The sequence below is a fragment of the Chlamydotis macqueenii genome, chromosome 3, assembly GCF_036417535.1.
Source record: "Chlamydotis macqueenii isolate bChlMac1 chromosome 3, bChlMac1.mat, whole genome shotgun sequence".
NCBI lineage: Eukaryota > Metazoa > Chordata > Aves > Otidiformes > Otididae > Chlamydotis > Chlamydotis macqueenii.
Window position 1 is genome coordinate 217,741 of NC_141558.1, and position 27,284 is coordinate 245,024.

General features: G+C 54.5%; 3 protein-coding genes across 3 annotated transcripts in view; 1 reads left to right on the forward strand and 2 right to left on the reverse strand.

Moving 5' to 3' along the window:
* Positions 1-8,578, forward strand: part of IFT172 (intraflagellar transport 172) — a 37,026-nt gene extending 28,448 nt beyond the window's left edge. Inside the window, exons 38-48 of the mRNA XM_086743788.1 lie at positions 355-418; positions 699-785; positions 2,147-2,263; positions 2,709-2,819; positions 3,632-3,751; positions 5,272-5,367; positions 6,013-6,072; positions 6,530-6,628; positions 7,017-7,170; positions 8,037-8,128; positions 8,418-8,578. Coding sequence (XP_086599914.1) covers positions 355-418; positions 699-785; positions 2,147-2,263; positions 2,709-2,819; positions 3,632-3,751; positions 5,272-5,367; positions 6,013-6,072; positions 6,530-6,628; positions 7,017-7,170; positions 8,037-8,128; positions 8,418-8,507 — 1,090 coding nt within the window. The 3' untranslated portion in view covers positions 8,508-8,578. The remainder of the gene's footprint in view (positions 1-354; positions 419-698; positions 786-2,146; positions 2,264-2,708; positions 2,820-3,631; positions 3,752-5,271; positions 5,368-6,012; positions 6,073-6,529; positions 6,629-7,016; positions 7,171-8,036; positions 8,129-8,417) is intronic.
* Positions 8,579-8,873: 295 nt separating this feature from the next.
* Positions 8,874-11,648, reverse strand: KRTCAP3 (keratinocyte associated protein 3). The gene is made up of 6 exons (XM_086744819.1): positions 11,430-11,648; positions 11,281-11,340; positions 10,426-10,626; positions 10,019-10,153; positions 9,569-9,660; positions 8,874-9,386 (listed from the first exon to the last, which is right to left on the reverse strand). Exons 1-5 carry the CDS (start codon positions 11,646-11,648, stop codon positions 9,577-9,579), a joined length of 699 nt encoding a protein of 232 aa, XP_086600945.1. The 3' UTR covers positions 8,874-9,386; positions 9,569-9,576.
* Positions 11,649-11,753: 105 nt separating this feature from the next.
* Positions 11,754-27,284, reverse strand: part of NRBP1 (nuclear receptor binding protein 1) — a 40,045-nt gene continuing 24,514 nt past the window's right edge. The window contains exons 8-18 of the mRNA XM_086745403.1: positions 18,534-18,617; positions 18,202-18,260; positions 16,989-17,087; positions 16,782-16,914; positions 16,394-16,496; positions 13,864-13,914; positions 13,633-13,768; positions 13,489-13,542; positions 13,046-13,109; positions 12,905-12,960; positions 11,754-12,712 (exon numbers count right to left, since the gene is read on the reverse strand). Coding sequence (XP_086601529.1) covers positions 12,614-12,712; positions 12,905-12,960; positions 13,046-13,109; positions 13,489-13,542; positions 13,633-13,768; positions 13,864-13,914; positions 16,394-16,496; positions 16,782-16,914; positions 16,989-17,087; positions 18,202-18,260; positions 18,534-18,617 — 938 coding nt within the window. The 3' untranslated portion in view covers positions 11,754-12,613. The remainder of the gene's footprint in view (positions 12,713-12,904; positions 12,961-13,045; positions 13,110-13,488; positions 13,543-13,632; positions 13,769-13,863; positions 13,915-16,393; positions 16,497-16,781; positions 16,915-16,988; positions 17,088-18,201; positions 18,261-18,533; positions 18,618-27,284) is intronic.

Consider the following 27,284-nt stretch of genomic DNA (forward strand, 5'->3'; position numbering starts at 1 on the left):
AGCTGCCCTTCCCAAGCCATTTACCATCCTGACACTCTTCTATTGCCATACATTCCATGGAAATCATTATCCCTTTTGTCCCATCCCTATCCCTATTTCCCCCTCCCTTGGCAGAATCCTGTGTGTGTATTTCCTCTGAAAGCCCTATGATCCCCTTCTCTCCTTGCACGTTGTGTTGCAGGAGCTACCTAGACCCTTTCTTTCCCCTTCTACCTATGCTCACAGCAGCAGGCCAGAAAGACATGGCACAGCTGTGAGCCCTCTTTTTCCCAGAGCAGACAAAGTTGAATCCAGCCTCTGCACTGGTACAGGACACTACTAGTCTTGCTGCCCATTAGAATTTTTTCTACCCAGGTCAGAGGAGTATGTGGACCAGCGTTACAAGGAGTATTTAAAGAACCAAGGAAAGGTGGATTCGGTAGGTATTTGGGCTGTCTCACAGGCTGGGGAGTGATGTCAGGATCTGTGCAGATCCTTGGGGCCTTTCTCATGAGGCTTTTGCCTGAACATGCCCAGAGACGGGCAGTCTGTGCGTGCCCGAGTCATGATTTCTGCGTCCCAGACGGGTCACAGTGGTTCTGCGTGTATGCAGCTTGGCTGTGTGTATGTGAAGGAGAGACCTGGGTGTGCCGATGCCTGCCTCGGCACTGGTAGGAAACCTTGCCTGCACGGTGAATTTGTGGTTGTTTCATCTCCAGCTGGTGGGAGTAGATGTCATGGCTGCTTTGGATATGTATGCAGAGCAGGAGCAATGGGCAAAGTGCCTGGAGGTGGCAGCTCAGCAGGTAAGTGCCTGCGTGCGGAAGACAGATGGGGCCCTGGCTCTGTGAAGCCAGGGCAGCGGGAATGAGTGGGCACGGCAAAGAATCATTTCTGTGGGGAGCACGGGAGGTCACTGCAGCAGCGCAGATACCTCTCCACTGTCCCCGTCTTGGCCACTCAGGCCTACTAGGGAGGTGTTTGAACCCAGAAGCATATTGGGTTTAAATTTTGTGATTAATGGAGCATTGGAAAAAGCTAAATGAGTTGTTTGGGCTGGAAGTAATTGGTACCATGGAAACAATAAACTTGTAAAAGAAAGCCTTCTTTCTACATGTTCTTTAGAGGCCTGGTGTTGCTAGGAATGAGACATCCTTGTTGTGAAAGCAAATTTGACATATTTTCATTTTTACTGACCTAAAACTAGCAAAATTACCTCCGCAGAGTAATAAGAATGGAGAAAAGCAAAATGAAACTGTTTTACAGTGCTAGTCCAATGCAGTAACAGGAGGAAAAAGCTCTAGATTACCAGGATCTACTTTGAAGGTTTCTTTGTATTTCATGATTGTTGACTGCTTATTGATTTAATGGTTATTGATAAAGGAGCTAAACTAAGGGCACGTGTTGATTCTTTGAAGTGAGATATGCTTCAGATCGAGTAACAGGGCAGCCCCTGACAGTGGCATCTGCAGTTAGTGGAGGTATCACAGCTAATCACTCAGACAGACACTGGTCACTTGGACAGGCACAGGTAATGTGTTCTACCGTGTTTTTATAACTTTTTTTCTAGGGCAGTAACCAGTAACTTAAGCTTGGGCTCTACTACAGTAAACTTGGTTTCTTTTTGACTCAGGCTTCTCTGGTGATACAAATGGTCTTTGTTGTGGTAGCTGTTACCTCAGAGACTTCTCTGCTGATGTCCTAATTATTGGGAGATACCAGTGTTGGTCTTCTCCCATAAAGAATAACTTCTGTCAGTTTAATGGTAAAGGCTTGATCGGTTTTATTTTCAGCCAGGCACAACACTACCACATTTAGTCCAAGAAGATGTTAGTCTGTTTGTGCCGCTAAGAAAACGTTAGCGCAGCCTTGCTCCATGATCAGTGCAGAACTTAATGACTTTTGACTCAGCTGTTCTACAGCTGAAAAACAGCTTTGTTTCCATGTGTGGAAGGATCAGCACAGCACCAGCTAGCCAGGATTAGAGGTGTCAAGTGGGGCCCAAATCAAAACCCAGGGCTGCTGTGTGCAGTCTGTCTCTGATTACCTGCTCTCGCCCTTTGGGGCTCAGGTGTGTGGGTGTGTGTGCACTTGAAACCATCCCTCCTGAGTGCCCAGTGTTCAGTTCAGGAGTCTCATGCTACTGCTTTCTGTGTGCCTTCTCCAGAACTATAAAGTCTTGCACAAGTATGTAGCTCTGTATGCAACCCACCTCATCCGGGAGGGCAGCTGGAACAAAGCCCTGAGCCTGTACATCCACCATGGAGCACCTGCCAACCCACAGGTAATGCAGACAGAATGACATCCAGTGTGAGTTGCCAGAGTGCTGTGATCTCCTACATGAGTCAGGCTTGCAGTCCAGAACTGGGATTGCCCAGTGTTCACCATGTCCAAGCCACTTCAACCCTGTTCTTCCAGAGGCTCCTCAGCTAGAGGACTAAAGGCAATCTCCTGGCATATTCTCCATAGGGAAGGAGCAGGAGGGAGTTGAGTGTTTGTGTTTGTTTCGAACACCTTAACTGCCAAGACCAGAACAAAAGGAACTACGTTTGCCTCTCTGAGAGCATGGGATGCAGGAAGCATTCTTCCCCATTTCCCTGCCTTGTCCTGTAGCACCCATTGCAACCAGAGCTACCATTCCCTCCGCCTGTGCTTGACAGCAGGAGAGCTCCAGATTTTTGCTGAGTCTCCATCTGGCTGCCTCAAGATTTCTCTCCTTTTTGTTGCAGAATTTCAACATTTACAAGCGTCTCTTTGTGGAGATGGTGAATGCATCTGGCATGAATTGTGCTGAGGCCTACTCCAGCTGGGCTGACCTGCGTGATGTTCTCTTCCATCTGGTGAGTGTGGGACATGGCCACCACTGCCTGTTAAACTCCAGCACCCTGGTGGCTCCTAGCAGGGGAAAAGGATGAACCAGCCTGTTCAGGCACCCAGGTGACATGGGCAGTGCTTGTAGAACGCGAGCTGAGGGGAAATGGGGAAATGTCCTCAACGTGGACAGTAGAACAACAGGATATTGTGAAGTGGACACGGCTGGGCAGGAGAAGTCAGGGAAGAAGATAACCCTGCACTCAAGGCCAAATCCTAGAAGTGAGTCTGGACACTGGCACTTGAAGAGCTCAGTGTCACTGCTGCATGGGAGTCTATCACAACGAGCCCTCTTTTTGTCCTGCACCCGTAGTCAGCAGCCTGGGAGGAACAAGGACTTGGAGGAAGCACAGAACTACTGAGCATGGAAAATGAGAGTCCTCTCCATCTCCCCAGAGATGCTTAGAGCCTTGTGCTCCTTCTTCCCTGTCCCAAAATGCCTCAGCCGGAGCCCATGATTGCCTCTTCTCTGTTTGTGTCCCACAGATGGCTACCTCTAGCACAAATGAAATCCATAAATCCCCCTCTGTCCATCCAAACTCACCCCTGCTGCCAGCGCTCTCTGTTGTGGCAGCGCTGTTGGCACTCCCCTTCTCCCACAGCCGCCTCCCTTCAGCACTCTGTGTGACCCAGACCACCCAAGGCCCAGCCTTTTTTCAGCCTCCTGAGGTGCCTGGATATTTCAGAGCCTTCTCTCTCCCAGCTTCTCCCTGGGCTTAAGTGGATGAAGAGTGCCCTTGTGCTCTCATGTTCTCAATTGCTCTCCTTTTCTCTTTTTCAGTGTGAAAACTTAGTAAAGTCAAGTGAGGCAAACACTCCAGCACATGAAGAGTTTGAAACAATGCTGCTAATCTCTCACTACTATGCCACCCGCTCCGCTGCTCAGGGCGTGAAGCAACTGGTAAGGTTTTTGAAGTTCCTTTGCCAGGTCATCACCTTGAGTGCGGAACCCCTGGGGACATGCGGGTTCAGGGCTATCCATAGTTCACAATTCCACTTCAGGAATCACTTACACATCATGCATGCATGAGAATGGGACTACACTGATCTGGGAGCCCACCACTAGCAGGTGGAACTGAAGATGGTCTTCTCTGACTCCTTGTAGTGGGACCTGTCCCCAGCCACTGAGGCTTCGATGTAAACCGGTGGGAAGCTGATCCATGTATGCTTAGCATGACTTGTGAAAGGCAGTAGAAACTTAGGGATCACGAAAAGATCTGGTCTTCCCAGGAGAGGCATTGCTTCCTCTTCAGCTGTGCTGTGTGGTGAGAGCTGCTGGGTTTCACACACGGTCTGGAGAGCAGATTGGCTTTGCGCAGGGCTTTGGGAGCTTGTGGGCCTGTGTGCAGGGGCTCTCGGGGCTTTGGGAGCTTGTGAGCCCGGGTGCTTGGCATCACACAGGGCTTTGGCAGATGCTGGATCTGTATGCTGGGCCTTCTGCGGGGCTTTGGGAGCTGAGGGGCCTGGGTACCAGGCCTCACCAGGCACTGTGAGTGTTTTTGAGTCTTATGCACAGTGGGATTTGTTCTCGGCTGTGATACATGGCAGAGTCCCTGCTGAAGTCTTGATCCATACAGAGCTATGAAATTGTGACAGAGCTCTGTACGAGTGTGGGACGGGAGCAGTGATAGAGCAGGCTGTCAAAAAGAACGGTTGCCACAGTCAGCACCTCAGTAAAAGTCACAGGGGAGACTGGGGCTTCCCCATGGCTGCGTGTGTAGATGTTGGGGGTCCAGAGACACGTCAGACAGAAAGAGCCAAGTCCAGTGTCCTGGAAACCTGTACAGACCCACACAGATGTGGAATGTGGAGGTGTTGGGTAGTCTATTTGGGACTGTGAAGGAGGAGTGGCCTTCCAAGCTCTGGTGTGATGAGAAGCTATTTATCTGGCAAGCTGAAAAGTTAAATCTCTCTTGAATCCCTCACCCCCACTCAAAAATTCTTCTGTGATGGAATACAAGAAAAAACTTACTGTGAGTGTGGCTGAACACCGAACAGGTTGCTTGGAGAGGCTGGAGAGTCTCCATCCCTTGAAACACTCAAAACATGACCAGACATGTTCCTGAACAACCTGCTGTAGCTGACTCTGCCTTGAGCAGGGTGGGGTCGGGGAGTGGAATAGGCCATCACCAGAGATCCCTTCCTACCTCAACTATTCCGTGACGCAGATGGTGGGAGTTTGGGTACGGCTTCCAGTAAAGACAGCAAGGTTCATAAAGCAGAAGAACTTAATCTTCAGGTGACAGTCCTCCTGTGCTGTCACACAGTGAGGGTGCTTACCGTCAGGACTGAAGGTTTTAACCTCTGCTACGTGTCAGGAATATGTGTGTGCAGAGTCCCTCAGTGAGTCTGGAGCAGTATGATCTCATGCGATCCCTTCTGACCTGGTTGTTGTGCCTTTACTGTCTCCTGTGTGTGCAGGACACTGTGGCTGCCAAGCTGTCCATTTCCCTGCTGCGCCACACTGAGCTCCTCCCTGCAGACAAGGCTTTCTATGAAGCTGGGATAGCTGCCAAGGTAAGAGCCGTCTGCCACCGGAGCAGCTAAGGAGGTGGGGTACCCTGGGCTTGGGGGTTTCTGTAGCTGCACTGGTACACCAGTAGCCAGCCACGGGCATTGGAGACCTTGCCTCAAACAGCTTCCCAGCCTCTGCAGTTTGTCAGGAATGGTGGTACGCAGTGGGAGGGCAGACCTGAGCTCGCAGGGGGACATGAACTGCAGACCCGGGGGTAGACCAGAGGCCATGTTACATTGCATAGCTCTGTTAGTATAGAAGGAAGACTCCCAACTGCTCTGCCTTGCTCTGGATCACCTAAATGTTACCTCATTCTTGAGACTACGGGCTCTGAGGGCCTGCTCAGACACAATGACACACAGCAAGCACAGGAGCGTGTTCTCACACTCTGATGCTTGCTGTGCAATAATGCCCCGCTCCATCGCGTGGGACAGCCTGTGGCTAGTGGGCTGGTTGTCCCCGTGTTTGCCTGTGATGCTGAGGGATGGTGAGCCAGGATGTGCACTCTCCTTCTCCATTACCTGTGCTGCAAGCAGGATGTTGTGGCACAAACAGAACCACATCCTTTCTAGCCATTGCTCAGGCAGCAGAGTTGTGGCTGTGAAGACAAGCTGCCTGGTCTCACTTGCCGTTCCTCTCTGTGCTAGGCAGTCAACTGGGAAAACATGGCATTCATCTTCCTGAACCGCTTCCTGGACCTCTCAGATGTGCGTATAGTCTGCTGGAGGGAGGGCTGTCGTACTTTAAATGACAATGGGCTGTAGGGCCAAAACACACCCTCATCCTGGCCGGGCCACAGCCCGGACATTTGAGCGTGATGCTCAAATGTGGCAGCACGTGTCTGAGCTGGTGCTGATGGGAACCCTGAACGCTGCTCTGCGTGTGCAGCACTGAGCACCCTAACACAAGCTGTGGGAGGATTTGCCATGCAAGGCACCCGAGCAGCCCTGTCCATGTTACGCTGTGTGCACAGATGCCGCCATACGTGCGTGTTGCAGCAACGACCAAGTTGGCCCAACAGTTTAGGCCTGTAGTCCTCACGGATGCAAGTGCCATGCAGCTTTCAGGATGATCTCATCTGAGTTGTCCCAGTGCTTTAGCCAGATTGTTTTGTCAGTTCCGAGGATGGCATTGCCCAGTGCTCCACCACTTCTCCTTTCTCAGGCCATTGAAGAAGGGAACCTGGATTCTCTGGACCACTCGGATTTCCAGAACACCGACATTCCCTTTGAAGTGCCACTTCCAGCCCAACAACACGTGCCTGTGAGTGTCATCTGCCGCCTTCAGCTCCATGCACAGCGATGCTGAGGGCCCGCTCTGAACAGGGACTGAGGCAAGGGTGGGGCAGCGGGCGCTACAGGAGATGGGAATGTACTCGTCACTGCCCCCCTCACTGCAAACACACGTGCAGCCCCACTACACACATGCATGCTCATGCTTCCCTCCCAATATACGCATGTGCTTGTGCACGCATGCACCCTCACACCACCCCTTCTCCCTGCCCCCAAAATATGCAGATGTGCGCATGTCCTGCATGCACAGCTGTGTCTGCTCTCCCCATTGTGCTCCCCAATGCTGTGGAGCAGCAGCTGGGCAGCGGCACAGCAGCACAGTGTGCAATGTCAGGAGGTGCCCGGGCTCTGTTTTGCAGGAGGAGAAGCGGGAAGAGGTCAGAGACTGGGTGCTCACCATGTCCATGGACCAGCGGCTCGAGCAAGTGCTGCCGCAGGATGAGCGTGACACGTATGAAGCCTCATTGGTGGCAGCACATACAGGCGTGCGCTCCCTGCCCTGTGTGCTTACAGGTAAGCTCCAGGCCAGCGCACGCATCCACAAGGGACTACACGGTGCCATGCAAGGCATGGGGACATGTTGTGGGCTGGGGGATCCTGGGAGGGAGGTCAGGGAGTGCTGTAAGAGGCGCAGGGCGAGGGTGTGGCTGTGGACCAGTTCTGCTGGAGGAGATGGAAGGACTCATTTTTCACTGTGAGGGTGACTGAGCACCAGTACAGGCTGCACAGAAGTTGTGCCATCTCCCTACTTGGAGACAGCTGAAAGTCATCTGGAAGCAGTCCTGGGCAACCGGTTGTGGTCCTGCTTGAGTGGGGGGGGGGGGGGGGGGGGGCTGGACCAGACAGAGCTCGGCAGTCCCTTCCAACCTCCGCCATTCTATGTTTTTATGGCTGCTCAGCCTTGCACAGCACAGCTCAGGAGACTGCCCAGGCTGGCCAGCACCGACACACGTGCACGTGTAGTGCCTGTCCCTGCGCTGCGCCGCCTCTACAAAAGCTGTCTGTCCCGGCGTGTACTGTCTCCCCATGTGCACGCTTCGGGCAGTGGAGGATTGCACTGCAAGACAGAGAGTGGGCTGAAGAGGGAAGAGCAGGAGTGGGCCACCAGCAGCAGGGCTCTGGCTCCAAAGGTCAGGAGCAGGGTGTCAGCATTTGACATACTCGAGTGTCCTTGCCAGAGGGACAGGCCTTCATTTGCCCACCACTGCGGGCACCCTCTTTCTCATTCTGGTCTCTAGGAGCCAGAGGCAGCATTGTTCCCCTGCACTGCCCCATGGGAGCAGCCCTAGCCTGCCGGCCACGGGAGAGGGAAGGGGTGCGGAAGGCCGGAGTCTGCTGTGGGTCCCAGCTGGTTTCTGAGTCTGTGTCACTGTCACCAGGGTACCCTGTGCTGAGGAACAAGATAGAGTTCAAGCGGCCAGGCCAAGAAGCCAACAAAGACACCTGGAACAAGTTCCTGATGGCTGTCAAGGTGAGCCAGGCACTCCCTGGTGAGCCAGGCACTCCCTGGGGCAGGGAGACGGGCTGCAGGATATTCAGCCCCTCACGCTGACAATAAAACATTGTCCTGCTGGGTGGGGATACACTGAACCCGGCCGGTTTTAGTGCACCCTCCCTGTGTGCTGCTGCGCAGGGATGAACTTGACTTATGGAGCTGGGCAGCCTCAGTCCTGCCTGTGCAGCTCTGTCAGCACCCAGGGGTGCCCTTGGGCAGGGGGTGAGGGCACTGCCCCTTTCCCACTGCCCCTTTCATTCTGCAGACATCCCACAGCCCTGCGTGCCAGGATGTGCTCAAGTTCCTCAGCCAGTGGTGTGGGGGACTCCCAAGCACCAGCTTCTCCTTCCAGTGAGCTGGACCGCGGCAGCTTTCAGTCGTTCTTCAGCACCCTCCACTTCCACCCCCAATAAACACGTCTCTCCACCCTGCTGTGCTCCTGTTTGTCAAGGGACGCCAAGTCCAGAAGCACGTGTAGCTCTTAGGGCACAGGACTGTAACCCTGCACGCGTGTCTCTGGGCCGCAACCTGGCCATGCTGAACACCCAGCCTCCACCTGCTGGGTGACTGTCACACGGGGACCATGGCTCTGATACATCCCTGTGCCTGGTGGGGGACAGGCATGGCGATGGGCTTGCACACCAGCTGCACTGTCATTCCACCAGTGGGCCCAGCTCCCAGCAGGCATCCACCCTGGGATGGATCCACCGACAGCAACCAGTGTGAAAAATTAAAAGTTTATTTACACAGGGAAACAAAAGAGGCTCACAACAAAGGGGTTCTTCACCTTCCACTCCGTGGACTGCCTGAGCACAGGCACAGCAAGCTGACCCTGCCTGCTCTGCAGCAAGGCCACCAGAACCCAGGCCAGCCCTGGCTGCTGCCAGGCCCCAGCACCTCTGCGTGCCCCCACCACTGCATGTCAAAGACGGATGGAGCCTTAGTGTGCCAGCAAGGGCCCTGCAGCTCAGGGAGAGACGGGGAGAGCGTCTGGGGGCCCGCGGCACCTGCTGGGCTAAGGCTGCCTGGTGACCCTGGGCAGCTCGTGTCTGGAACCTGCAGGGTTTGCTGCAGCTGGGGTGGTAGGGCTGGGGGGGATGGTACTGCACCCCCCTGGGGGGAAGTGCTGCACCCTCCCCTCTGCAGCCCCCCCCACCCACACCTACACCCAGGGCAGGAGCACAGTGCAGGTGCAGCATCACCGTGCTCGATTGCAGCACTCCCGCAGCACCACCTGGGAGTGAAAGAGCATGCATGAGCACAGGACTGTGCCGCGGGGCCAGGCACACGCTGACAACTCCGGCCAATAATTGTAGCACGTGCTTGGAAAGAGACCGTTCAGGGGGCTGGCATGGGCAGGGGCCCTCAGAGCCTGCCCCTCCCATGCCCCAAGCATAGCCCCCACGCTGCACTCACCTCTCCAGCTAGGCACAAGACTCAGCCAGCCCTGACAGGAGCTGCTGCATCTCACGTGGTGGCCCCGCCTTCACTGTACTTGGCCTGGACAGCTAAAAGAGAGGGGGTAAAAAAAAAAAAAAAAAAGGTGGAGGGTCACAGAGATGCACAGAGATGTGAAGCGCTGGGCCAGGTTGGCAGGGTCAGTGTTCACTCAGGACAGAACAGGTTTGGTTATCAGAGGGATGAAGAGGAGGGTCCCTCTGCAACTACCCAAGAGGAAGGCATGCCAGGCTGTCACCAAGGCTGGCTAGAAGAGGTTCAAACTTGACATTCCCCCCCTCCCCTTGCTGCACAGTCTGCTTGTAAGGGAACAAGGGCCCAGCAGAACCCAGCACCTTCAAGATGCAGCAAAAAGGCAGCAGTGGTGGGGCAGAGGCAGGGAGACCCACCCAGACTGATGGGACGTACCTGCTCTTTGCTGTAGCTGCGAGCACAGGGCCCAATGCCCCGGAAGATCAGGGCCACCAAACAGCACCTGCCAGACAGCACAGCTTCTGCAGCTGCCAGCACCATGGAGGGGAACCAGAGCGCCAGGGCTGTGTCCTGCAGAGCAGAGGGTCGGAGGTCCCTCAGGGCGCGTGGTCCGCTGCACCCAGCCTACCCGCATGCGGCTGAGCGGAGAGGCTGTGCAGGCAGTGGGGCAGAGAAGGGGGAGGGAGAGAGAAAGGGAGCAGGAGGGAGGGTGAGAGAAAGAGAGGCAGAAGGAGAGCAGACAAAAGCGAGACAGAGTGAGAAAGAAGAAAAAGAGAGGCAGCAGAGACAAAAAGAGGAACAGCGGGACGGGATGGGGGTGTGTGGTGGCCCTGCAGACTCACATAGATGCGTGTGGTGTTGAAAGGACAGTCGTTGGTCGCTATGGCTGCACGGGCGTCAGCAGGCAGCGCAGAGCTGTTGCAGCCCATGACAAGGTGCATGCCGCGGCTGTGCATGGTGAGGGCAATGGCCAGTGCCAGGCCCACGCTGCACGCTGTGGACAGGAGGCAGTTCAACAGGGACACGCTCAGTAGGGCCCAATGCTGCAGGCACCAAGGAGAACACGTGAGAGGGGGGTTGGCCAGAGCGGGGGAAACACCAGGGCCAGGCACTGCCACTGCGTGGGGCCGGGTACGCCGCGCCTCACATGCCCACGCTGGAGGGCAATGGGGGTGCTGGGAACCCCACGGGTGTTTACGTCGAGCGAGCACATGCAGTGTCCTGCCCCTTCTTGCACGGCTCAGCCCTGCACTTTTCGCATCCTTCGCCCTCCCCGGGAGCCCAGAGCCACCGGACGGCCCCCTCCCACAGGCTGCTGCGCACGGAGCCGCAGCGTGGGCCCAGCCGCACCGAGCGCCAAGCCCCGCACCGTGAGGCCGCCTCGCCTCGTGCAGGCCCACCCCGCGAGAGCCCGCAGAGCGATGGATGCGCGGCGCCGGCGGCAGCTTTACCGCCCAGCTAAAGCGTTTCTGCCCCCCGACGGTGCCCGGTGCCCGCGCTGCTGCCCTCCCACCCTCCCGGGGCTGCCGGCGGGGCTGAGCCGGAGCTGCAGGCGACACCCACAACCCCGCGAGCCGCCGAGGCGGAAGGAGCCGCCGGGGACAAGGTCCAGGGGAGCGGCTGCCGCCTGCGCCGGGCCGGGCCGCGCCGAGGCCCCCCGGGCCGCGCGGCTGCAGACCCCGCGGCCTCGCACTCACCAGGGCTGCCCGGGACAGGTTGTGCGACACCAGGATGGCGACGATGCCCACGGCGATGCTCTGCGGGAGAGACCTGCGCTCAACGCGCGCCCCGGGCAGCGCCGGCTCCCCCCTCCCGCGGCCCCCGGCCCCGGCCCCGCCGCTCTCACCAGCAGCCCGGAGCCCACGGACACCACGTTGGCCGCCGCGTACTCGGGCGTGACGGCGCGGCCGGCGCCGGCCACGTGCCGCAGGACCGAGCCGTGCACGATGGCGCCCAGCACCAGGCTGCCGTGGCCCAGCACGATGAGCCCCAGACCGGCGCGCATCAGCCCCCGCGGCTCCGCCAGCGCCGCCGGCCCCCGCCGCCCCCCGCGCCCGCCGGCCATGGCCGCCACCGCCACCCCGCCAGCAGCCGCCCGCCGCCGGCACCGCCCCGGGGCAGGACAGGCCCGCCCCGGCCCGCCCCCCGGCCCGGAAAGAGGCAGCACTCGCGTATTTACAAAAGAGTTTATTAAAAATAGGAAATGATAGAAATGAGATGCAGGAGCGGCGCTACGCCCGGCCCCGCGGAGGCGTGCGGAGCCGCGGGCTCAGCCCCGCCACGCACCCGGGACGGGACGGGGGTCGGGGGGGCGACAGCCACCGGGCCCCGGGGCCTGGCTGCCCGCAGCGAGAGCAGGGCGGGAGGAGGGTGCGGGGCCGCGGCCCCGCGTCAGCACGCACCGCAGCGGAGGGCTGAGCGGCTCTGCCAAACGAGTAAACAAAGTGCAGCCGCGGGGGAGCGGGGGAGGCGGGCGAGGCGCCCGGCGGGTGCGGGGGAGCCCGGCCGCCGCCGCTCCCTCGGCCCAGGGAGGCGGGGAGTGACCGGTGCCGGGGGCAGTGGCAGAGGGGGTGCAGAGAGGGGGCAGGGCTTAGCGGCTCCTCCCCTGCTTACCTTTAAATTAAAAAAAAACAAAACAACAACAACAAAAAAAAAAAACAAAAACAAAAAAAATACCCAGAAAGAAAGGAAAAAACCCATTTCTGTGCTGTGCAAAAGACACTTTGTACAATTCAAACAGAACAAACTCCATGCACATGAATGGGGCTACAGAACACCTCCAGCCAGGACCCGGCTCCCCGGCACCACCTGGCAAAATCCCAACAAAAACAGGGCTGGAAATAATACTGATGCGCAAAGTCCCCTTTAATAGGCGGGCAGGGAGGATTGTCGCTGAGCCCAGCCACGGCACATGCAGGATGAGCTTCCAAGCACTGCAGCTGGGGTCTTGCTGATGCCCTACAGTGATGGACAGAAACAGAGGGGTCACAGGCAACAAAGCCACACTGGCCGCCCGGGAGCCGAGGGCTGCTAAGATGACACCGTCACTGCCGTCAGGGCTCCGTTCCGGGTGTAGTAGAACTTGCTGAATGCCTCTTCAAGTAAACAGGTAAGTCTGCTCTGGTCAGCCTGGGAAGAACAAGGCACGATGAGGGTGGGCCGAGCCAAGAGCTTGGCTGAAGCTGGCCAGGGCACAGGGCCAGGGACACCTCTTATTTCTCCTAGCTCCCCCGCTAGGAAAGGAGTGAGCTGGCAGAAACCACTTCAGTCTGAGAAAGGAATGCAGACCTATACCCCTACCCGAGCCCCATGCCTGCTCACCTCACTGATGAATCCAAGCTGGACCAGTTCAGCTGCCAGCTCCTGGATGTTGTCATCTGCAACACAGGGATGGGTGTGAGTCGCAGGTCTGAGTGCGCTGCTGGCCCCAGTGCACCAGAGCATGGGAGGAACGGTACTTACTGGGCTGCAGGTCACAGCTCAAGTGTCGATTCAACTTGTCTTCCAGTTTCAGCAGCAGCGTTAACTGCAGGGTAGAGAAGTTCTCATGAGGGACTGCGTGGTGGCCACAGCCAGCCGGGAGCGTCCCCAGAAATCCCCATCAGGACAGGAACCACCCTCCCCCAGAGCCCCACAGGACTCCAACAGAACCACCACATCCAGCTCCGTTCCACACCACAGCCAGCAGCACCGTCCCGTGGAGGAAGCATGAGCCTGGGGGTGGGCCGAAAACGTTTGCTAGGTGCCAGGACAGCCACGGGCCTGGATCTGGCTTTGGGCCCCCAAGATGTGGCAGCAGAGGGTGACACCAGGCACCAGCAGCACGCCAGCATGCTGGAGCCGTGCGCTCTGCACGCTACCCGGGTACCCCCCCCCGCATGCTCAGCCAGGAGATGGGAACATACATGGTGCTTCACTCCCTCCTCTACAGACTCAATGTTGCACTGCATCAGCACCACCTGCAAAAGGAGCAGAGACACCCCGTGACTGACTGCCGCCGCAAAGCACGGCGGCCCGGGGAGGGGAGCAACGCGGCTCCCAGCTCTCACCTTGCGGGTCTCCACCTCGGCAGGCTCTGGAGTCGGGGTTTTCACCGACGGTGGAGCAATGGGAGATTTCACCACCACCTGCTGGGGCTGCTGGGGTCGCGGCATCCCAAAAGCTGTGAGTGGGTAGATACCGTTCCTACGAGAAAGGAGCAGAGTCTGAGGTTACGCCTCTCCGAAATTCTTCCAGTGTCACACTGGAAGTTAGGGTTGCCCTTTAAAAAACCCTCTTACCTTACATCCTCCAGGAACTTGTCCAGCTCCAACGCTGGAGATTGTGAGAAGCTAGGGGGGAAAAAAAAGAAAAAGTACCGAGGTGAGAAGTCATCTAACAGAGCCACCCACTCAAGTCTCTTTGCACGCAATTCCAAATCCCCGTGTCCTAGCCTGCAGCTGTGTCAGCGGGCAGGACGCGTACCCACAGAGGCAGCCAAAGGTGAGACAGACGCCAGCCGTCCTGCACAGGGAGCAACTATTGACAGAAGCTAAAGATGAGGCAACATTTTAATTACGGAAGAACAGGTATCACCTCCCTGTAGAGAGTTGTCCAGTGCAGACAATTATCTGGAAGCTAGCTTCTGGCAAGGCTTTTCAAAGACATCTGTTGTACCAGACCCATGAAGCCCGTGTCCCACCTCCAGAAGAGCAAAGGCACCCAGCACTGCAAAGGCAAGAACCTCTGCAGCAGCCGACGGCACAGCATGACCAACCACATCACTCCAGACCAGAAATGAGGAACTACACCTCAGGGTTTAATGCCCTGCCCAAATATTTCTCACTGGAGTTCAGGATGTTCAGGAGTTCTCGGTAATTTCTTTCCCAGATTGGTCGTTCAGCCTGGTGGCTTCTCAGTGCAGAGTCTCAGAGGAAGTCTTCCTACCAATTCGTTTTTCATTCCCCAGCCTCCAATCCCATTGAATATTTTCCTTGCTGGTGGCTGAGGAAGGGTAATAATCAACCGACAACCTTCCCCTCTGTGCCATAACTTGTACGCCTACTGCTCTTCCTCTTTCTCACCCCCAAGAACATACAGTTCCTCCATGTGGTGCAACGATTTCCAGCGCCTTGGGGAAGTCAGCTCTCTGGTCTGCTCCAGGACTGTTCACAGAGGTGGCCACTTCGTACACGTACATTGTGGAAGGAACGTCTTTAGACACTTCACTCTACTATCGTATCCGTCTCCCCCGTTATTTGGCACTCTGATACCGTATTTGCTCTCATCTGCAGCTGCACAGCACAGCGTTTTCAACAAGCTGGAAATGGTCTTTTCCCGTGGTGTTACTGCACAGCCTTCTCAGACAGAAATACGGTTCTTTTTTCTCTAAAGCAAGCTATTATTGTCTTGTGCACGGCACAAGGAGTCAGCAACACCAGAAAAGCCCACAGCAAGTACCTCATTTCTTTCTGGTTCTAGCAAGGAGAGACAGATTCTCCTGCTTTACTAATTCCGCAGTAAAACACTCTCCTCATCGCCTCGGTCAATTCAGGTTTTCAGTGTCCACGTGACCACAGCTTCTTTTGGACCGGTTGCAACAAAAACTTTGAACGGCCAGTCTTCCCTGTACCACGGTCTTAAGACTGCTTTGAAGAATTTCGGATTAGCAAGAGAACGCGAGCTGCTCGAACCCTGCCACGATCCTCCCCAAGTGCTTTGCTGTTCCATCAGATGTGGTGCAGGCTGCACCTCTGCCTCCATTCCCCAGACCGCTCTCCAGCCCTTTCCAACGCACTTTCCCAGCCTCTCGTACAGAAGCAGTTTTCAGCAAAAGTTTATAGTTTTTTCTAGCAGCTCAGTTTGCACGGCCCTCCGATGAATCATCTGGAAGCTACGCTCTCTGGCATTTCAAGTCATTACTACGCCCTCTTCTTCCAGCACCTCTGCGGTACTGCTCTACCAAAAAGCAAGGCCCAGGCTGGCATACGCCAGACAGCCAAACCCCTGCCGACCGAAGTCCAACGGGTGTAAAGAATCTCTCTGGCACAGCTTTGGCTAGTCACTCTGCATCCTCCACTTTGAACCCTCAATTCACAAAAAGCATTCCACAGGGAATGCGATACCATTATTCACTGGTGCTATGAAGATCGGAATGCCGGTTTTCAGAAAGGTCTAAATGGCTCAAAGAGCTTCTCAAACGAACAGTGCTCTTTTTCCCTTGTCATCTTGATTACTTTTGTTCAGCAGCCGGAGCACCCCAGAATGCTGGGCTATCCAAAAAGCACCCTGGCCTTCTCTGAAAATACAAGGTCCACATCTTAGTCCTTTCAGCTAGCCCCCCATACTTTGGGAGCCACTTCTCTAGTTTAAGCGGCTGCTGCGTGTTACTGACAGCTGCCCAAAACAGCCTCTCCCTTTGTGTATTGTAGAATCAGCCGCTCCGTTAAGGAAACACTGAGAAACCATTTCTCCAACACGCTGGACTCCATTTGACAAGCCCGTGATTGCTCCAAGTCACTTCCCCGACTGTTCAGCCAGGTTTTGCTACGGCCTGTTCCAACTGCGGGGCGTTCACTTCCCGCTCCCCATATGGGGAACAATTCACACCTCAGCTGCCTGGAACCTGTTCGCAAAGTCGTCTTCCACCCGGCAGTTACCCTCCACATAATTTTTTGCACCCAGAGTGCCTGCTCCTTCACCAACAGCACCATCAGGTCCCTTCTGTCTCCCAGTTAGCGGTGAAACACCAACACGAACTGTGGGAAGAGTCCCAGGCAGATCCGAGCACCTGCTCCGCGTGCACCTCCAAGCACACCATGGGGTACTCACATCATCTTGACTCCTTCCCTGTCCACATGATTGATCTCTGCCAACACCGCACTCATGTCAAGGTTTTTGGTCATCTCTTCTAAAGCATTTTCAGGAATCATATCTATTAAAAAAAAGAAAAAAAAAAAGTAAAGTTAGACCTGAACAACCACAATTCCTTTCCAGCTTAAGAAAAGCAGTGAAAACCCAGAGCCTTTAGGCTGCTAAACTCCGGTGCCACTCAGAGCAGGCAGGGCACCATACCCCTCCAGGCTCTGTTTCACGAGGCCCTGGTCCCTGCTCGTTAAGGACAGCACGAAGGGCCTGGTTCCCAGGACGCCAGCAGTACTGACACTTTAGCAAAGGCTTGCAGAACACGAGCCGCGGCACCCAGGGACCCCATACTCACGCTGATGCCCAACGATACAGTGAGCAGCCAGTAGCTTTAGTGATGGCACCTCAAACAACGCCTGGTGGAAAAGGAGCTCCCGGGCAGTAGGGCGCTTGCCAGGATCCTGTTCTAGACACTTCTGAATGAACTCCTGAACGACAAAAATTGCGTGAGACCACATGCAATGCCACAAGTCTGCAGGGGCCCTGAGCCCTCCTCACCCACCCTTTGCAAGGGGTCCTCCAGCAGCTGGATGGCACTGTTAATGGCCTCCTGGGGCACGTAAGACGACTCTCCGTTACCTTGTATTTCCAGCACCGCCATCTGCAAACACAAAGCAGCGCATCAGACTTCACTGAGAATGACTGACTACACTGAGCAGAGCTCCAGGAGACCACTGCCAAGCGTGAGATCACCATGTCTGGTGCTATTTGAGGTCACATTTTGTGGAGACAGAGAGAATGACTGCCTCGTTACGCTAGCTTGTTTCTAGCGCCCTAACAGATTGCCAGGGAGACCTGAGAACGATGCCAGCAAGGCCTTAGACAGTAAGTATCTCCATTTTGATTCTTACAATCCACTGGCCTGTACTGCTGCTTGATAACTCCAGTCCTCTAACGAAGCAGTAACTGTTCTCTGCCAGAACCTGACAGCGTCCCTCCTGGCTGTGTGAACAGCTCTGCACTACAGGCAGAAAAGCAAGCAGACAACACCGCCCAGAACTGGCTCCAGCCAACACATACACCCATTCCCAGCTGGGAAAGGCTGGCAAAAGATCCCAGAGAACGTCTTAAGATGCAGCTCAAGTTTTGCCTCCTAAAAAGTTGTATGTTTCCACAGTTCTCTTCCTGCTTCACTTACAGGATGTGCAGCAGGTTAACAGTTCTTTGTGTTGGCTCTTTCTGACAATTCTTCCCAGAAAATACTCCTACCCACAACTCCCATTTCCTACATTTGGGCCTACTGGTTGCAAGGACAGAGGAATCACTAAGCTGCTCAGATCAGGTACGTCAGACTCACACCCGTATCAGGTGGGGACAGGCTGGCCCAGAGAAGTTACGGACTACCTCTGTGCTCTGCTCCAGACACCGCAGGAAGAACCGCTGCTCCCCAGAAGGGCAGTTCTATTCTCCACGTATATTAAGTACAGTTTGTAGCAGCGACTGTTCCCACCAGCCAGCGGGTCAGACTTCAGAACTGGCCAAGATCCAGAGCAATGAATTACCATTAGGAATTTCAGAAAGAACTACATATTACAGAGCTATTTACTTCTTAGTAAGGCATCTGGGGAGCCTCGACAGCGATCCCTCCAAGGCAAAGAGCACTTGGCTCAGAGAACAAAATGCACTGGTTACCAAGCTCACCCGCCCATGGCCACAGCATCTCCAGAGCCATCTCCTTCCCTCGAGTGCATTCTCTGTCCCACAGCCACACTCACCTCCAGTGCACACATCCCAAAGGAGTAAATGTCCACAGCGGTGGTGACGTTGGCAACTTCTGTAAGACAGAAATAACGCTCTGTTACCAGGCCATCCCCGCACTCAGCAGTACCAGCAGAACCACCTCTGTATCACGCTATGATAATCCTGCGGCTTCTCTCCCTCCCCTGCTAGCAAAAGACAGAGGAGTTAGAGCGCTTAAGCAGCAAATAACTCAAAACTGTTAATGTGATATCTCTCACGAGCCTGTAGCTGAAAACGAGACGCGGAACAGCTTGGAAGCATTAGTAAGGCCAACAAAACCAGGCTTGCAGCTGTACCCATGCTGTACCTCCATATTCCGGGGCAAAGAAGTGCAGGTTCTTCTGCTCCTCGCGACAGGTCTTCACATGGTTGTTAATTGTGTCCGGTGCCACTAGAAGAAAGTCATGAATGGTTAGGATACAGGAAACCATAGCCCATCCCCAACCAGATCCTAGGGAACACGTGCAGCTCCAGGGCCCTGGTGCCCAGCGGGGCAGCACCGCGGACTTCAGTTAGCCCCTCGTCAGTCCCTCCTCTCAGGCCACCTGCCCTGATGTACTTCTCCGTTGTTTCCTCAACTGCAGATGAACTAAGGCAGCTTAGTTAGCAAACCTGGAGGCCACAGCTTCTCCTGAACGGGAAGACAAGCTGGAAGGACTCCATGTTGAAGTGCAAGTCCTGACAGCACCTAACTTAAATCAGATCTATAGCGTTTGTCACAAGCAACTCACCTATACAGGAACCCTAGGTACAGCCAGAGATGCCAAGATCACTGCCATCAGTCACCACCTCGGGGCTCTAGGAGAAGGACAGACCTACAAGGCAACTCTTCCACATATCAGGGGGGCACTGGTGCCAAAGTGCCTCAAGACAAAATTCAAGCAAAGCATCCGAATGCGAGATGACCGCCCTGACAGCACAGGCCTCCCAGCAGCCAGCACCTCCACAGCAACAACCACAAACTCGGAGCTACGGGGAGGGAACAACTCCCAGCCACCAGAACAACCAGCAGAACACGAGCATGGCTCTCCCCTAAAAGACAAGCCCTTGGGACCACCACCTCCAAAAAGACTGCAAACAGCTCTCCAAAACCAAGCAGCCGGCTCCACCAGGGAGGAACACTGAGAGGGGCAGGGAGCACAGAGCCACCAGCCCATCTGAAGCTCTGCTTCCACCCTTGAACGTGCCCAGTCACGCAGCCTCAGGGCCACCTCCCACTTTGCCAGCCTCCTGGACGATTGCAGCTGGTCCCAGTATCTACTGCCACAATGTGGACTTCATGGGATGTGCCAAACCACTTATATTTTACCAAGTGTTCCTGGATTAGACACTCCAAAGAAGATTCCCAGTTGAATGAGACTGGGTTCCCAGCCTCACAGGAGAGATGTTCTTTGGGCTTTAGTCAGACAAGGACCTTCCCTGATAACACAGCTCAGCCTTGCTGCGTGGCACGTACCAACCCGTGTTGTCGTCCAACCACGGGAACAGAGCTTGCTCCATGGCCAGCATCTGCTTTCCCAGCCAACCGCTCACGAGCAGTTTACTGCTTTTTGTTCTCTAGCTCTTTTCTTCTAAGATTCTTGTAGGAATGCAGTAGGATTACTTCCTTCTAGTGCTCATCTATTTACAGATTGCACTGCTTTTGGCTGGGATAGAGTTATCTTTTTCCATAGTAGCTAATATAGGGCTACGTTTTGGATCTGTGCTGAAAACAGCGTTGGTAACACGGGGATGGTTTAGTTACTGCTGAGCAGTGCTCACAGAGTCAGGGCCTTCTCTGCTCCTCACCCCACCCCTCCAGTGACTGGGCTGCAGGTACACAAGGAGCTGGGAGGGGACACAGCCGGGACAGCTGACTGCAGCTGACCAGAGGGATTTCCCAGACCATATGACATCGTGCTCAGCAATAAACCTGGGGGATGAAGAAGGAAGTGGGGGACGTTTGGAGTTAAGCATTTTGTCTTCCCAAGTAACGATGACGTGTGACAGAGCCCTGCTTTCCTAGAGATGGCTGAACACCTGCCCGCCAACGAGGAAGAGTGAAAAAATCCCTTGTTGTGCTTTGCTTGCCTGCACGGCTTGTGCTTTACCTATTAAACTGTCTTTATCTCAACACAGGAGTTTTCTCACTTCTACCCTCCTGATTCTCTCCCCCACCCACTGAAGGGAGGAGTGAGCGAGTGGCTGTGTGGTGCCTAGTTGTCAACTGGGGTTAAACCACAACACAGGCACCACCAGCTCCTCTCAGCTACACCGCACGCAGCAAGGTACGGCAGATTTTTTGTCTTCCTCTGAAGACCTGCTCTGCGCTTTCCCAGTGACGCTGCCTGCGTTAGGTGAGCTCTGGCCAGCACCGTGCACGACCACAGCAATTCTCCCTGCTGGGGACCCTCTCAATGGGTCCTGACACAGGCCATGAGGCAAGGGGGTCAAATTCCTCCCTGAGCAGCTAGGAGATGCCAGGTCCTCCTCAGTTCCCACATGAAGAGCTCTGCACTGCTGTGCAGGTTTGTATTTTGCACTCGGAGTTATTTACAACTGAATCTGCCCAGTCCTTTAATGCCTTCCTGTGCTGCTGGAGGATATCCTGACCTGCCTCAGCACCACACCCCCCCCACATTTCTATTAACGGCCTCAGGGGAGGGAACCCAAACCCCTCTGGTGCGGCAGCCCTTCTTCAGCTTCTGCCCTGTCACCGTGCCCGCAGCCAGCGCCCGACTGCGTACAGGGCAAGTCACCCAACGTCTGTCCGGCGCAACAGGCTCTCATACAGGGCCTGCTCAGGAGGTTCCCAGTCGTCCATAACGGAAGAGCCTTGTTACCTGGCTTTCGTCTACAGGCAGTACCTGCCTTAGGTAGCCCACTGTGTATGTCTGGTCTACAGGTGGCTACTAAGAGAGGAGGGGCTATGCCTGGTGTTCTCCAGCAGCTGGATTTCCTCATCGTTACTGATCTCTCCTATTTTCTTTCTGAAGATGTTTTGGCCAAGGAATCAAAATCAAGTTTAACAGTACTGCCTCCCTCCCCCCCAGTAATTGATTCGTTTCCACTCAAAAGAACAATTCACCACTGTAAAACAAACAATTTAATACTGTGAAATTAGGTTTTTGCCTTAAAAAAAGAAAGAAAAACCAAACCCACATAAAAAAAAAACCAACAAAAAACCCAAACAAACAAACAAACAAAAAAAAAACAAAAACCCCTCCCACACACTGACACTCACAACTTTCAGAACTTAGAATTATAGAACAGTTAGAGTTGGAAGGGACCTTCAAAGGTCATCCAGTCCAACCCCCCGGCCAGGAGCAGGGACATCTCCAACCAGATCAGGTTGCTCAGAGCCTCATCCAGCCTGGCCTGGAATGTTTCCAGAGATGGGGCTTCCACCACCTCTCTGGGCAACCTGTTCCAGTGTTCTACAACTTGCATTGTAAAAATTTTTTACCTAATATCCAATCTAAATCTACCCCCCTCTGTTTTAAAGCCATGACCCCTCGTCCTGTCGCAGCAGGCCCTGCTGAAGAGTCTCTCCCCACCTTTCCTGCAGCCCACTTTGGGCACTGGGAGGCCACTCTCAGGTCTCCCCAGAGCCTCCTCTTCTCCAGGCTGAACAGCCCCAGCTCTCCCAGCCTGGCCTCACAGCAGAGCTGCTCCAGCCCTCCCATCATCTGTGTGGCCTCCTCCGGACCCTCTCCAACAGCTCCACGTCCTTCTGATGTTGGGGGCTCCAGAGCTGGATGCAGCGCTGCAGGGGGGTCTCACCAGAGCGGAGCAGAGGGGCAGAATCCCCTCCCTTGACCTGCTGGGTCCTCTTGATGCAGCCCAGGATGCGGTTGGCCTTCTGGGACGCAAGAGCACATTGCCAGCTCATGTTGAGCTTCTCGTCCACCAGCACCCCCAAGTCCTTCTCCTCAGGGCTGCTCTCGATCCATTCTCCGCCCAGCCTGTGTTTGTGCCTGGGATTGCCCTGACCCAGGTGCAGGACCTTGCACTTGGCCTGGAGACCTGCAGGAACTAAACCAAATTTCTCCTGAATCTGCAGTGTGCCACTGGTGGGTGTGCGGGGTGGAGACGGGGCAGCTACAGCCCTGTGAAGGAGCAGAGGCTGATTGGTTCCAGAAACGCAATCCTGCTGCGGAGGCACAGCCACCTGAACACTGCGACGTCTGTGATGAAGAACAAACTTTTACTCGGTGCCCAGTCCCATTAAGATTCCGGCGTTCCCCCGAGGGCTGGGCCGTAACACAGTCACAGGATCTCGCTGATCTCAAACCTATCTGTTCCCTGTCTGAAGAACTGCTACGTAACAGGGTATTTAAGACTTCAGAAACTTCTGAACTTCTGCTCTGAAGTCTGATCTTTAACGTTTTTCACAGGATGTCTTTGTGCAGCATGCAACATACACGCACCATAAACTGGAGTTTTGGTGAACTCTGCCAAACCTAACATCTATCGCGTGCACAACAGCTTCTGACTGCCAGGAACCAGCTAGGCAATCTGGGGATATAAAATAACATTTTATAAGTCTTCTATTCGTTCTGCCTTTCTTTTCAGCACAATGGACTGTTAGACCAAACAGGAATCCAAAACTCATCTTCAGCTTCATAGTTCTGTACAGCCAGAGCTCTGGCAGCCACCAGCAAGCTCCTGCGTGTAGCTGAGCTGCTGCCAGGGCAGCACCAGTGTCCAGCCAGGGCCAAACCTGGGGAAGGGCAAAGGCACCAAGGCCTGCCCCAGGAAAGGGCCACTGTGTCAACAGCGACAGCACTGCAGAAATTCAGCGCGTGCCATCAGATGCTGGACCAATGCCCTGAGGCAGGAACGCTGGCGCAGTAGCACCCAGGCTGCAATGGCTGCCTGTGCCCCAGTAAGGAGCTGATGATAAGCTTCTCCGCATCCAGGCCCTGTGGACATCCTGCAGTGGCACCAGCGCTGCTGGGAAGAGCTGGGCCTGCACTGTCTGTGGGAACTCCCAACTCAGATACACAGAAAAGCAGTGCTGAATTCGGAGGTGTAGGTCATCCAGGGACCTGTCCTCTCTGATATTCTGGTCCCTGTGCCTCTGAACTTGCAGAGCCCCGCTGGAGCTCCTCGATGTGTTTTTCTGTCACTGTTGCAGAGACTGGCTCTGCAGCTGGGTTTGATCAGCCACACTTGGCAAGCCTTTTTCCTAGTCTAGCAGCCTATATCACAGCTCACGCGCAGCCTGGCTGGCCGTCACGCGCATCACCGTGCTCTGTTACTGCAGAGCTGAAGCAATGAACGGTACCGCAGTGGCGTAAGACTACCGGCTTCTTCGCTGCAGGCCTCAGAGCCAGCCACACACTGTTCCACTCATCGCTGTGACAGCAACAACCTGCTACTGAAGCCAGCTCTGAAAAACCCACCGCAGACACGTTAAACAAGGCAGACAAAAGTGCTGTTCCACATCGTGACACTACTTTAGAAGTTCTGGGTTTGGTCTGGCCTAATCACCATCGTAGCTCCATCGCCTTAGTGTGCAAGCCACTCAGCACAGATAGAGGCTTGAGAGGAGCTTCACCTGAGCACACATCTTAAAACAAACTCTCAACTGCACAAGGTAAGAACACACACTTTGAGGTACCTCTGACACAGCTCTCTGACTGATTCGCACACGGTTGCTACCTGCCATCCACTACGGTATCTAGTGACGACCTAATTCTGTGAACGAGCAGATGTGTGAAGGCTAAGGACAGTTACGCTAAGCAAGACAAAATTAAGGTCAAAAAGGAAAGCCAGATCACCAACAGGAACAACGAACACACCTTTCTCAGCCATAGAGAAGACAACAGTATGTGGCAGACCACATGACTGGTCGGCCTGGTAGGGAATTAGCAAAGCAAAGCTCAATTTCAGAACAGGATTCAGTCAAATACGGTGTCCGTGCAGGGCAGAGGATAGGAAGAGATGTGACGTACAGCAGAAGGTAGGACAAGCAACTTGCCCTTGGCAAGCTGAGCTCAATCTGGCAATAAAAGCATAAAGAGGAATAATCAGCACCACTACAGGAACACACAGAGCTTGCTAGACTTCTCCAACTCTCCAGGACGTGCTGGAGCACAGAGCTCACTAAGGTCCACAGCTCAGGGCACCCAGCAGCCATTAGGGCATCAGCCAAGAACACGCTCAGCGGTATTGCTTCCCAGCTGTCACCAGTGGCAGGTTTTAGCAGAGATGCCCAGTCACAGAGACTTGCCCTCTTAAACACTACGTGCTGCAAGAAGACATTTCCCTCTTGTCCTGTGTCCGATTCACACCCACCTTTGTTCTGCACTCAACACTTCCTCCTGGCAAGAGGGAAGGACAGTCTGCCCTCCAGTCCTTCGTTTCCTCCTGAAGTAGCCCTGAACCACTGCGTCTCTTGCAAACGCCCAAGCGTTCTCCAAAGCAAGAGCGTGCCCAAGTGCCCCGCGCTCCAGATTTCAGGCTTAGAAAGCAAGGGAAAACAAGACGACAGAAGGATCAACGACTAACCTTTAAGATCAGTCCCAGGATTGCTATGCAGTCCAGCAGAGGACAATTAACCACCTCACCTATGCTGCACCGTGCCAGCACCACAGCGACCCCAAAACGATCAACGGAATTCAAGACCATCTCTGCAACTATGAAGGGACAGCCAGAGGGCCCGGGGAGGGATGAGGCCACGTCATCATCCCCTGCACTCACAGCTCAAGACATTTTCACTACTGCTAAAGGGGTCAAGACTGCACAAAACCCAGACTTTCCACACTTCATCTGCACACTAAGATGACAACTGCATCTCATTAAGGAGGGCAAAGCCTAGAAAACGAGCAATCAGGAAGCTATTAGAAACAAAAAGCAGCACACAGCCATGAAGCACCGAGTCAAACAGGAAAAGCAGTGGCAGGTTTACGTTGATCACAGAATGCAAACACCCTATAGCCCTACAGATCTATCTCCGAGATTGTAAACAGCGTTGGCAAAGTTATTTGCAACACTGAGTCACTGAAGCAAGAGGGTTTCATTTTTAAGAGTTGAATATCTAATGAGGTAAGGGGCAAGAGGTTCAGTGTATGAGAAGTTCACTATTACTAGTGCCAGACAACAGCCCCCCAGCTGCTTACATCTGTGCTCATTCTCGCCACATCCACTGATGTTGCTTCCGAGCAGCAGAACTGATCTCTGCCTCAAGCGTTGCCCACTGCTTCAGAGAACGGTTAAAGCAGAACCAGCGGTACTTGCAACAGATCTGATATCATACAAAAATTCGTGTACTTGGAGATGTATCCTTCTCCACAGAAATTAATACAGAAACATGAAGCCATGGGATTGTTCAGGTTGGAAGGGATCTCTGGAGGTCACCTTGTCCAACCCCCTGCTCCAGCAGGGACACCCAGAGCTGGCTGCCCAGGACCACGTCCAGACGGCTTCTGAACAGCTCCAAGGACGGACGCTCCATCACCTCCCCGGGCAGCCTGTGCCACTGCTTGGTCACCCTCACACTCAAAAATGTTTCCTGATGTCCAGAGCGACCCTCCCGGGGCCCAGTTTGTGCCCATTGCCCCTGGTCCTGGCACTGGGCACCGCTGGCAGAGCCCTGCCCCATCCCCTCGGCCCCCTCCCTGCAGGTGTTCGTGGACACGGATTCAATCCCCGGAGCCTGCCCTGCTCCCGGCTGGGCATCCCAGCCCCCCCGCCTCTCCTCAGGGCCCCCCAGCCCCCCCGCCTCTCCTCAGGGCATCCCAGCCCCCCCGCCTCTCCTCAGGGCAGAGATGCTCCAGGCCCTCCACCACCTTGGTGGCCCCTCGCTGGGCTCTCTCCAGTCTGTCCGTGTCCCTCTTGCACTGGGGAGCCCAGCGCGGCAGCACTCCCAGTGTGGCCTCAGCAGCGCTGAGCAGAAGCGAAGGATCATCCCCTCCCTCAAACGGCAACGCTTTCCTAACGCAGCCCAGGACACCACTCGCCGCCTTTGCAGCAAGGGCACGTTGTTGGCTCACGTAAATATGAAGGCATACAACTGCATGATGGGAAGGAAAATGATCATGCTGTGTCAGATTTCTTGTGAAACAGTGGATGATACTTTTATGTTTAAGTAAAAAAGCATTCGGAATTTTAACTGACACGTTTGACCACATCCATTACACGGAAGCAGAAAGTGGGAGTAGGCAGAGCAGGAAATGCAAGGCTGTAGACACAAGAACAGATACAGAGTGCCTGTACGGTAAGCGCTTGTCAACCCTCGCTGCGTGCAGGCTCCTAAACATGGACTGAGGAGCTTATGAGCACTTTATGTGGAGGAGTTCATGATATAAACAACTTCATTCCGAACAAAGTGCGCAGGGAGATTTGAAACCTGCACACAAACCCAAGTTCTAAGTTCCAGACTAGAGGAATGAAGGTCTCGCAGAACAGGCAAACCCTGCTTGGGTTGTATCCTCTGACTGCAATACAGTATCTATATCAAAATGTAAACCGCTTCTTTCACAACCGAAATGGCAAGGCACTAATTACTTGCAGCAGCCTCACGTCACAGTGCAGGAATTGCATGCAATCAGAAAAACACAAGACGTTCACTGAGATGCTAGGGACTAAGCTACTCTGGGGGAATATTTCACTTCCAGAAGACACACAATGAAAAACAAAGTCCTCAAACATGACTATGAAAATTATTTTACGTTTTAAGCAGCTCTGCTTATTTGTAATTTGGGTTGAACCAGTATAAATGCATATTCAATTAAAACACAATTAGAGTCCACAAGTTTGAGTATTTAGAGTTTAACTTCCCTGAATTTCACATCCACGATTACCGTTGTTTCACAACATCCTGAAGTGAAGCTGCGCAAACGACCTGGGAAGACTCGATAAACAGAAAAGCTCACCCCGGAAAGCAGAAGCTAGAGTGAAAACACCACTCAGTCCCCATGCCTCAAGGCCTAAATCACAGACCTGTCCAGGCTGGGAGGGACCTCTCCGGAATACAGCTCAGCCCCCTGCTCAAGCAGGGTTAGCTACAACAGGTCACCCCGGACCACGTGTGCTTCAGTTCTGAGCATCTCCAGGCAGGAAGACTCCGCAA

Coding starts and splice junctions, on each gene's coding strand:
- KRTCAP3 (XM_086744819.1), bottom strand. CDS start 11,648: ATGGCCGGCGGGCGCGGGGGGCGGCGGGGGCCGGCGGCGCTGGCGGAG. Junction 11,341..11,429: donor CCGTGGGCTCCGGGCTGCTG/GTGAGAGCGGCG, acceptor TCTCTCCCGCAG/AGCATCGCCGTGGGCATCGT. Junction 9,661..10,018: donor GCAGCTACAGCAAAGAGCAG/GTACGTCCCATC, acceptor CCTCTCTTTTAG/CTGTCCAGGCCAAGTACAGT.